The sequence below is a fragment of the Arachis hypogaea genome, chromosome 4 (genome assembly GCF_003086295.3).
Source record: "Arachis hypogaea cultivar Tifrunner chromosome 4, arahy.Tifrunner.gnm2.J5K5, whole genome shotgun sequence".
NCBI classification, from domain to species: Eukaryota; Viridiplantae; Streptophyta; class Magnoliopsida; order Fabales; family Fabaceae; genus Arachis; species Arachis hypogaea.
The window spans coordinates 128,743,646-128,755,602 of record NC_092039.1 but is presented as its reverse complement, the minus strand read 5'-3'; the positions used below and the strand labels follow the sequence as shown (position 1 = coordinate 128,755,602).

Here is an 11,957-nt window from a genome sequence, read left to right as displayed (position 1 = left end):
GAAAAACCCTAGAAAATCCTAAAAAAGCGTAGAAAACCCTAGAAAACCCTGAAAAACCCTAGAAAACCCTAGAAAACACTAGAAAATCCTAGAAAAGCGTAGAAAACCCTAGAAAACCATAGAAAACCCTAGCAAATCCTAGAAAACTCTCGAAAACCATAGAAAACCCTAAAAAACCCTTGAAAACCTTAGAAAAACCCTAAAAAACCCTCGAAAACCCTAGAAAAAATCTAGAAAATCCTAGAAAACCCTAGAAAAACCCTAACAAACCTAGAAAATCGTAGAAAACCCTAGAAAAACCCTAGAAAATCCTAAAAAAGCGTAGAAAACCCTATGAAACCCTGAAAAACCCTAGAAAACCCTAGAAAACACTAAAAAATCCTAGAAAACCCTAGAAAAACCCTAGAAAACCCTAGAAAAACCCTATAAAATCCTAGAAAATCGTAGAAAACTCTAAAAAACCCTAGAAAACCCTAGAAAAACCCTAGAAAACCTTTGAAAATCCTAGAAAAACCCTCGAAAACCGTAGAAAACCCTAAAAAACCTAGAAAACACTAGAAAAACCCTAGAAAACCTTAGAAAATCCTAGAAAAAACCTCGAAAATCATAGAAAACCATAAAAAACTCTCGAAAATCCTAGAAAATACTAGAAAAACCCTCGAAAACCCTAGAAAACCCTTGAAAACTCTAGAAAAACCCTAGAAAATCCTAGAAAAGCGTAGAAAACCCTAGAAAACCCTAGAAAACCCTAAAAAACCGTAGAAAACCCTAGAAAAACCCTAGAAAACCTTAGAAAATCCTAGAAAACCCCTCAAAAACTATAGAAAACCATAAAAAACTCTCGAAAATCTCAGAAAATACTAGAAAAAACCTAGAAAACCCTTGAAAAAGCCTAGAAAAACCTAGAAAACCCTAGAAAACCCAAGAAAAATCCCTCGAAAACCTTAGAAAATCCTAGAAAACCCTAGAAAACCCTCGAAAACTATAGAAAACCCAAAAAAACCCTTGAAAACAATAGAAAAACTCTAAAAAACCCTAGAAAAATACTCAAAAACCCTAGAAAATCCTAGAAAAACCCTAGAAAAATCCTAAAAAATCTAGAAAAACGTAGAAAACCCTTGAAAAACTTTAGAAAATCCTGGACAAGCGTAGAAAATCCTAGAAAACCCTGAAAAACCCTAGAAAACCCTAGAAAAACCCTATAAAATCCTAGAAAAGCGTAGAAAACCCTTGAAAACCCTAAAAAACCCTAGAAAACCCAAGAAAAATCCTAGAAAACCTTAGAAAATCCTAGAAAAACCTTCGAAAACTGTAGAAAACTATAAAAAACTCTTGAAAATCCTAGAAAATACTAGAAAAACCCTAAAAAACCCTAGAAAACCCTTGAAAACCCTAGAATATCCTAGAAAAGCGTAGAAAACCTTAGAAAATCCTATAAAAACCCTAGAAAATCCAAAAAAATCCTAGAAAAACCCTAAACACTAGAAAAACCCTAGAAAATCCTAGAAAAGCGTAGAAAACCCCAGAAAACCCTTGAAAACCCTAGAAAAACCCTAGAAAAGCGTAGAAAACCCTAGAAAACCCCACAAAAACTCTAGAAAATCCTAGAAAATCCTAGAAAAACCCTAAAAACCCTTGAAAACCCTAGAAAATCCTAGAAAAGCGTAGAAAACCCAAGAAAACCCTAGAAAACCCTAAAAACACTAGAAAACCCTAGAAAAACCCTAGAAAACCTTAGAAAATCCTAGAAAAAACCTCGAAAACCATAGAAAACCATAAAAAACTCTCTAAAATCATAGAAAATACTAGAACAACCCTAAAAAACCCTAGAAAACCCTTGAAAACCCTAGAAAAACACTAGAAAATCCTAGAAAAGCGTAGAAAACCCTAAAAAACCCTAGAAAACCCTAGAAAAACCCTAGAAAACCTTAGAAAATCCTAGAAAACCCTAGATAAACCTAGAAAACCCTAGATAACCCTATAAAATCCTAAATAACCCTAGAAATCTTTAGAAAACCTAAAAAACCCAAGAAAACCCTAGATAACCCTAGAAAATTCTAGATAACCCTAGATAACCCTAGAAAACCCTAGATAACCCTAGATACCTCTAGAAAATCCTAGATAACCCTAGAAAACCCTAGATAATCCTATATAACCCTAGAAAATCCTAGATAACCTTAGAAAGCCCTAGAAAACCCTAAAAAATCCTAAAAAACCCTAGATTACCCTAAAAAATCTTAGAAAATCCTAGAAAACCCTAGATAATGCTAGAAAATACTTGAGAACCCTAAAAACCCTTTCAAACCTTAGATAACCCTAAAAGATCTTAGATAACCCTAGAAAAATCCTAGATAACCCTAGAAAACCCTAGAAAATCCTAAACAACCTAGAAAACCCTAAAAAACCTAAAAAACTCTTAAAAACCCTAGAAAATCCTAGAAAACCCTAGAAAGCCCTAGAAAATCCTAGAAAACTCAAGAAAACCCTAGACAATCCTAGAAAACCCTAGATAACCCTAGAAAACCCTAGATAACCCAAGAAAATCTTAAATAACCCTAGAAAGCCCTAGAAATTCTTAAAAACCCTAGAAAACCCTAAAGAACCCTAGATAATCCTAGAAAACACTAGAAAATCCTAGATAACCCTAGAAAATCCTAGATAACCCTAGAAAACCCTAAAGAACCCAAGAATACCCTAGAAAACCTAAAAAACCCTAGAAAATCCTAGATAACCCTAGAAAATCCTAGAAACCCTAGATAACCCTAGAAAACCTTAGATAACCCTAGATAACCCTAGAAAACCCTAGATAACCCTAGATAACGCTAGATAACCCTAAAAAACCCTAGATAACCCTAGATAACCCTAGAAAACCTTAGATAACCCTAAAAATCATAGAAAACCCTAGTTAACCCTAGAAAACCCTAGAAAAATCTTAAAAACCCTATAAAACCTTAGATAACCCTAGAAAAACCTAGATAACTCTAGAAAACCCTACATAACCATAGAAAATCCTAGATAACACTAGAAAACCCTAGATAATCCTAGAAAACCTAGAAAATCCTTTAAAACCCTAGAAAACCCTAGAAAGCCCTAGAAAAACAAAGAAAACCCTAGATAACCCTAGAAAATCCTAGATAACCCTAGAAAATCCTAGATAACCATAGAAAGCCCTATAAATTCCTAAAAACCCTAGAAAACCCTAAAGAACACTATACACTGCTAGAAACACTAGAAAACCTAGAAAATCCTAGATAACCCTAGAAAACCCTAGATAACCCTAGAAACCCCTAGAAAATCCAAGATAACCCTAGAAAGCCCTAGAAAATCCTAGAAAACCCTAGATAACCCTAGAAAACCCTAGAAAACCTAGAAAACCCTTGAGAATCCTAAAAAACCTTAGATAACCCTAGAAAACCCTAGATAAACCTAGAAAATCCTAAATAACACTAGAAAATCATAAATAACCCTAGAAAGCCCTAGAAAACCTAAAAAACCCTAGAAAATCTAAAAATCCTAGAAAACCCTAGATAACCCTAGAAAACCCTAGATAACCCAAGATAACTCTAGATAACCCTAGATAACCCTAGAAAACCCTAGATAACCCTAGAAAATCCTAGAAAAACCTAGTTAACCCTAGAAAACCCTAGAAAACCCTAGTTAACCCTAGATAACCCTTGAAAATACTAGATAACCCTAGAAAACCCTACATAACCCTAGAGAATCCTAGAAAACCCTAGATAACCCTAGAAAACCCTAGATAGCGCTAGAAAAACCTAGATAAACCTAGAAAATCCTAGAAAACCCTAGAAAACCCTAATAACCCTAGAAAACCCTTGAAAATCCTAGAAAACCCTAGAAAATCCTAGAAAGACCTAGAAAACCCTAGATAACCCTAGAAAACCCTAAAAACCCTAGAAAACCCTTAAAAATCGTAGAAAACCCTAGATAACCCTAGGAAATCCTAGATAATCCTAGAACACCCTAGATAACCCTAGATAACCCTATAAAACCCTAGAAAACCCTAGAAATTCTTAAAAAACCTAGAAAACCCTAGATAACCCTAGAAAACCTAGAAAACCCTAGATAACCCTAGATAACCCTAGATAACCCTAGAAAACTCTAGAGAACCCTAGAAAATCCTAGAAAACACTAGATAACCCTAGAAAACCCTAAAAATCCTATAAAACCTTAGATAAACCTAGAAAACTCTAGATAACCCTAGAAAACCCTAGATAACCCTAGATAACTCTAGAAAGCCCTAGAAAATCCTAGAAAACCCTAGATAACCCTAGAAAACCCTAGAAAACCTAGAAAATCCTTGAAAACCCTAGAAAACCCTAGATAACCCTAGATAACTCTAGAAATCCCTAGAAAATCCTAGAAAACCCTATATAACCCTAGAAAATCCTAGAAAACCCTTGAAAAACCTAGAAAACCCTAGATAACCCAAGAAAACCCTAGATAACCCTAGAAAATCTTAGATAACCTTAGAAAACCCTAAATAACCCTAGAAAGCCCTAGAAAACCTAAAAATCTTAGAAAACCCTAGATAACCCTAGATAACTAATCCCAGAAAATCCTAAAATATACTAAAACCCTAGAAAACCTATGAAAATCCTAGAAAAACTATAGAAAACCCCAAAAAACTCTAGAAAATCTTAGAAAGCCCTAGAAAACACTAAGAAAACCCTAGAAAATCCTAAAAAAACTAATAAAACCTTATAAAACCCCATAAAAACCCTCGAAAATCCTAAAAAAACCCTCAAAATCCTAGAAAATCCTAATGAAACCCTAGAAAACACTAGAAATCCATAGAAAACTCTAGAAAATCCTAGAAAAATCCTAGAAAACCCTAGAAAATACTAAAAAAACCCTAGAAAACCCTAAAATCCCTAAAAAACCCTAGTTAATCCTAGAAAAACCCTGAAAAACTCTAGAAAATCCTAGAAATTCCTAGAAAACTCCTAGAAAATACTAAAAAAACTATAGAAAATCCTAAAATCTCTAGAAAAACCCTAGTTAACCCTAGAAAATCCTAGAAAATCTTAGAAAAACCCTAGAAAACCATAGAAAACCCTAAAAAATCCTCGAAAAAAACTTGGTTAATTGAAAAAATATATATTAGATAATTGAAAAATATTTAGTTATATATTTTGGATAATTGAAAAATGTCGATTCTATTATTTTTCTTAAAAAAGCTTGGTTAATGATTATGTATATTAGATATTTAAAATTATAAAGACTTTAGTTATTGTGAATTTAAAAATTATATATTTATTAAAATATTTGTGAAATTATATTTTTTTAATATTTAGTAGATTTGATAAATTTTTTCAAAAAAGAAAAAAAAAATTGGCAGGCTTAGCCTGCCAACCCGCTAATCGCTCATTAGACAGAGCGAAATAGAAAATTAGAACCACCTTACTAGGCAAGGTGGGACAGAGTTGCTAATGACGGATTTTTAGTGGGTAGGACGGACTAACCCGTTTGCCACCTTTAATTGGTATGCAACTACTCATCATAATATATTTTTTTGTTTTAAGATTTATTTAATTTAATTTCTCTTGAGATGGGCTAATTATTTGGGTTAAATACATTTTTTTGCTTATAAAAATTTATTATTTTTTTATGACCAAAAACGAAAAAATTCCTTTTATTTTAAAGATATATTAAATTTTTTTTTGTAATTTTACCGTATAAAGTACACATGTATTTAAAATACTAATATAGATAAATTATAATACATATAATTTAAATATATATATATATATATATATATATATATATTTAAAAGATATATTGAGGTTAAAAGAAAAAAAAACTTTAAAAAGATTAAAACTTTTAAATTCTTAATAAATCTAGTCTGAATTAAAAATTATAAAGTGCAAAAAATTTTAGTCCAATATTATTGTTATAATACAATAGTAATATAATTTAATATTCTAATTGATATAATAAAATATAATTTTTTTATTAGTATTTATATTTTTGTATGTTTATTTATTATTTTATTGTAATCTAATTATTTTAATTAAATTATAAATTAATTAAATTACTAAACTAATAAATGAATAGTTGAAATAGTTCGACCATCTATTAGTTTGACCAATTCTATGATATTTGCAAATTGTTGCATAAACTTTGTCTAACTAACTTTTTATAGTAAATTTTAATTTTTTAAAAATAACTATTTTTATATTTTTAAATTAAATATGAATTTTTAACTGTTTTTTAATAAATTAGACCTCAACTCTTTTTTAATAAATTATAACTCATTTTTAGGCACAAATTCACCCTTCAGTTTTGCTATGTTCACTAAGAGCAATTCTAATGGAAGAGCCTTTCAGAGTTCCATTTTCTCTTTTTCTGACATTACACAAGATCAACCGTTGGAGAAAAAGAAAATTGAGTTTCTGCTCATATTACGAGAAGAAGAAGTCCCTCCTCAGAGGGACTTGTGGATACCAATAATAACTTGTTACATGGCAAGTTATTTTTAAAATAAATAATTATATTAATTATAATTAATTAAATAATTATATTAATTAATTAATTATAATTTAATTATTTAATATAATTATTATAAAAATAAATATTTATATAAAATTATAATTATATTAAATAATTAAATTATAATTAATTTATTAATAATTATAATAATTTATTATAATAAATAATTATATATTTATTTAATTAATTATTTATATTAATCATTTAATAATTAGTTATAATAAATTATAATTAATATAAATAATTATATTTAATCAATATTAAATATTATTTATATTGTTATATTAAATCATAATTAATTAAATATATTGATTGAACACACATGGCAATTTTACAATATTTATCGTTAACTATGGAGCTTAATTATGTTTTTTATATTAAGTAATTTTACAAATTAGTATCATCTCGAATTATGAATTATATATTGTGTATTATTTTTATATATAATTTTTTAATATTAATATCTTTTAATAATAAATTATTTTTGAATTTATAAATGTAAATAATACTATTGTAATATATGAATTATATATTGTGTATTATTGTTATATATGAATTTATTTAATATTAATATCTTTTAATAGTGAATTATTTTTAAATTTATAAATTTAAATTATATTATTAAAAGAATTAATTATATTTATTTTAAATATTTTAATTAATTAATTAAGTAGGATTATAATAGAGACTAAAATTAGTTTTATGAAAAATAGATTGATGCTTTAAATTCTTATTTATTATTTATGACGTATTTTTTATGACAAATAAATTATAAATAAGAAGTGAAATGAATTTTCCACGGGAGATGGAGATGGTCTAAAACAGAAGCTGCTATTGATAAAATTCCTTTGCCTTTGGGCTGGCTGGTCAGGTCACTTCCAGGCTCCAGCTGGAACCCATGACATAAGCTGACTTCACCAATTGCCTCACTTTCAATTTAACAACACCATTTAATTATCTATTTTTTTAATATATATATTTTTTAATCTCAGCTCTGAAATAACCATCATAATCCTCAAGAAACAATGAAATAAATACAGGCGAATTGAAAACTGACATAAAATTCCACCCCTCTTTTATATATATATATATATATATATATATATATATTCTTTGGGTTCTGTCTATGTTGACTGTTTAGAAAGAAAGAGCGGTGTTTGGATAAAATCGAAACTGATTGGTGCTGGCATCTTGGGTTGGAACTAACTAACCAGGCTTGTTTCGTTGTGCAATAACCAATAAGTGAATAGTTTTCGCAAAAGCCAAATGAATAATATAAACCATGGTTAATATAATGTCAAACCAAAAGGGAGGTTGAGTCTGGCTTACGCCAAATGTGTCGTCTTATTCTTCCCCCTCCTTCCTTGCTTGCTTGCTTCTTGTCAGACCCATTACTATAAAAGAAGGCACACTTCACCCGTTTCCATGCCCTTTTGCTTTCTTTATCCTTTCCTTCCAATCTAATAATAATAATAATAATAATAATAATAATAATATCAATAGATTAAAATTATTTTTAATATGAAGATGAATATAATATTTTAATTAAATATTAATATTTAAAATGTATTACATAATTATAAACATATAAAAAATATATTCAAATACATATTTTTATATTAAATAAAATGTTAACATATATTCAACATGTATCCTACTTAATATAAAATGTATCTGCGAATTAACTTTTTACCTATAAAATCCATTTATATGTAATTATACTAAATAATTTTATTTTAAAAAAAAATATTTCTTTCATATAATAAAAATAGTTAATACTAGCCTTTTTTTTTTGTTTTAATTTTTTCTTTTCTACATCTTTCTCTCTTCCTTTTCCTGGCCCTCCTTTTGTGCTTTTGTTATATTCTTCCTCTTTTCTTCTTTTGCTTGTGCTCTCTCAACTTTGATGGGCTAACATTGGGAATTGGAGGCTGCACGAGTGCCTTCAGTCTCTTCGCTGTTTGTCACCCAAGCGGACAAACATAAATACATAGTCTTACCACTGACCATTGTGGGGAGCATAGAACAGAAAAGGATGGAGGGGAGAGGGAGTAGTTTTGTGAAGAATGGGGAGCTGAGATTGCCTCCAGGATTCCGGTTTCACCCGACGGATGAAGAGCTGGTGGTTCAATACTTAAAGCGCAAGGTCTTCTCCTGCCCGTTGCCGGCCTCTTTCATTCCTGAGGTTGATATTTGCAAGTCCGATCCATGGGATTTACCAGGTATGACTAGTTGACAACTCTTTTCATTTTATTTCTCAAGCCTGTTTTGCTCAAGTACACATACATCAGGTGATTTGGAGCAAGAGAGGTACTTCTTCAGCACGAGGGAGGCCAAATACCCCAACGGGAACCGATCCAACAGAGCCACCAACTCGGGCTACTGGAAAGCCACGGGCTTGGACAAACACATCGCAACTTCAAAAGGCCACCAACTTATTGGCATGAAGAAGACTCTCGTCTTTTACAGAGGCAAGCCTCCTTATGGATCAAGAACAGATTGGATCATGCACGAGTATCGCCTTGTCTCCCACCCCCACCTGCTTCCCATGCAAAATTGGGTTCTCTGTCGCATATTCTTCAAGAGGAGAGCACCTGCTACTGCTAAGAATGTTCTACTGGATCACAATTCCCATTCGGCATCAGCATCAGAAGAGGCCTTCACCATCAGCCATGAGGGCAGCAACTCTAAGGTGGTTTTCTACGATTTCTTGGCACAGAACAGGGCTGATTTGAACCGCGTGACCCCTCCTGCTTCTTCGACCTCTGGCACCAGTGGAATCACCACCGAATCCGATGAGCATGAAGACAGCAGTAGCTGCAACAACTTTCCTTTTTTCAGGTGAAAACAACCTTAAATATAATTTTACTTGTTACTCTTGTCTTAGTAATTGGCTAGCTCGCTAGTGCACTTCCACACATGAACTGTGTGCACGCTGCGCTCTGCCTCTATCTTTCCCTTTTCTGTTTAGGTGTAACTAATTAATTAATTAACTATCGCCTCTTCCCTTGATGGAATAGATGTAGCAAGCATCAATCCGGCAGGAAACCGACCGGCATTAAAGATATTTTAAATCTGAATTTGAAGAGTATCCCCTTCTACTCATACTAGTATGCAATACAATTCTAAACTCTTCCATTTTTCCGTCTTTTTTTTTTTTCTAGTTGGTACTAGTAATGCTCTCACCATGCATTTGTTCTTTCACCCTACGGAATAAAAAGAAAAGAAAAGAAAACTACTGATTTCCCTTTTGAAGAAGGTGCTTTTACAGAGAAAAAGTGGGAGGAAAGAAAAAGATGAAAAACAGGGAGAGAAAAAGAGGGTGGAACCGATTGTGGAATCTAACAATTGTGTTTTAACATTTAAGGGGAACGACCAAATAACGAGAATAAGAGCATATTATCTTTGCGAAATCAGCATCCCACTTGTTAGTTGCACTTATTCCCCTTTCCCCATGGGTTAACTTTGCCGAAAGGGAAAATAAAAAACTGACATGGGCCCATTAATTCTAAAAAATTACTCATTTTTTAAATTAAAATTGGTCAATGAAAATTTTTTAATTAAATTTATCTTCTAAAAATTTTAAATTAGTCATATTAATTTTTTATTATTTTATTAATTAAAATATTAAAATTTATTAATGTGACACATTAAATGATATTTTAAGTCTTCAACACACATTTATTTATGAATCTTATTTGATTATTAACATTATTTGTTCTAAGTATATATTGAAATGTCATTTAACGAATCATATTTGTAAATTAACAAAATCAACAAATAAGATAATAGAAAAATAAACATAATTAATTTAATTTTTTTAAATAAAATAAAAAATTTTATTATTTTTTCAAACACTATTTTTTAACTTTAATTTTTTAAATACGATTTTTTTTTTTTTTGTATTTGGACAAGTTCGTCGTACGCCGACAAACTCTATAAAAAATAGCAAGTTCGTCTTACCCCGGCAAACACTATAATTTTTACAGAGTTCGCCTTACTCTTTCCCCAACTCCCCTTAAAGTTTTTAAAATGCACGTTTTTAAATCCATATCATGATGATAAAAGAGTATATAGATCTACAAACAATATATAGGAATATACAAAAATACATAGACAACAAGCATGGTTTTTTCAAGAATTTTTTTTAATTATAAATTAAGAAAAAACAAGTAATATTTAATAATGACAACCATTATTATGGTCTCCAAAAATACACGGTACACCGAAAAATTATATTTAACAATGATTTTTTTAATTAAAAAAAATTATTTTCTAAAAATAAAATACGATATATTCCTGTGTACTCTTGTGTATTTTACTTTTTTGGGAAATAGTTTTTTTGAAAAATAAGTCGTATAGACCATCCAAAAAATAAGTTGTATTTTATTTTTGGAAAATATTTTTTTTAATTTTTAATTAAAAAATTCTTGTTAAAATTGGCTTATTTCAGTATATCCGTATATTTTTAGAGACGATAACAATGGTTGTTATTGTTAAATATGACTTGTTTTTTTTAATTTATAATTAAAAAAATTCTTGAATAAGTCATGCTGGTTGTCTGTGTATTTTGTATACTCCTATATACTGTTTGTAAATTTATATACTCTTTTAGAAAAAACGTTAAGAGGAGTTCGGAAGAGGATAAGGTGATTATAGAGTTCGCCAGAATAAAACAAATTTGTTATTTTTTATAAAATTCGCTGGGAATCGACAAACTTACTTAAATACAAAAAAAAAAAAAATCGTATATGGAGAATTAAAGTTCAAAAATTATGTTTAAGAAAATAATAAAAAAATTATTTTATTTTAGAAAAAAAAACCGTCGATTCTTTATGGATCCAATTTGTGGTAATTGATGTTTCATATACGTCTCCAATTAGCTGCTACTCCCTCGGTTCTATGTAAGATATATACATAAATAGTGAAAAAAAAAAATTAGGTGCAAAAAATTACTCTTCAAAGACGACAAGCTTATTAGTTAAGCTTCTACATCATTGTGTTAACGGTGCAACAGGTGTCCGGTGGATTATGTTAGCATCTAAAATGCAAATGAGAAATTCTCCACATATAAGCATTTTTTTATACAAGTCTTTACAAGTCATTATATTAACACGCTTGAACCGTTACTGCACGTTCTTCTTCCTCTTCCTCTTCTTCTTCTTTTCTTTCGTTTCTTACTTTCTCTTTCTCCTTCTTCAACCGTTACTGCACAATTTCACTGCACCTTCTTCTTCTTCTTGCTGCACATTCTTCTTCCTCTTCCTCTTCCTCTTCTTCTCCTTCTTCATTTACGTGCTTTTCTCTCTGTTTTCTTTCTTTGTTATTCTCGATTTCCATTATTTTTTTATATCAAGCTCTGAAATCGTTTTTGAAGAAGAAGAAGAAGCAGAAGATGAGGAGGAGAAAGAGAAAGAGTTCTGAATTATGCATAAAGTGTATTTCAA

The 11,957-nt window shown here is 30.2% G+C and overlaps 1 protein-coding gene across 1 annotated transcript; it reads left to right on the top strand.

Moving 5' to 3' along the window:
- The first annotated feature begins 7,750 nt into the window (after positions 1-7,750).
- On the top strand, positions 7,751-9,765 carry LOC112745022 (NAC domain-containing protein 83-like). Its single transcript, XM_072234297.1, has 3 exons — positions 7,751-8,732; positions 8,802-9,351; positions 9,531-9,765. Exons 1-3 carry the CDS (start codon positions 8,546-8,548, stop codon positions 9,619-9,621), a joined length of 828 nt encoding a protein of 275 aa, XP_072090398.1. The 5' UTR covers positions 7,751-8,545; the 3' UTR covers positions 9,622-9,765.
- The last annotated feature ends 2,192 nt before the right edge of the window (positions 9,766-11,957 follow it).

Bases quoted from the DNA above. Each gene is read 5' to 3' on its own strand.
- LOC112745022 (XM_072234297.1), top strand. From the start codon at position 8,546: ATGGAGGGGAGAGGGAGTAGTTTTGTGAAGAATGGGGAGCTGAGATTG. The intron at 8,733-8,801 runs GTATGACTAGTT...CACATACATCAG, and splicing joins CGATCCATGGGATTTACCAG to GTGATTTGGAGCAAGAGAGG. The intron at 9,352-9,530 runs GTGAAAACAACC...TTGATGGAATAG, and splicing joins AACAACTTTCCTTTTTTCAG to ATGTAGCAAGCATCAATCCG.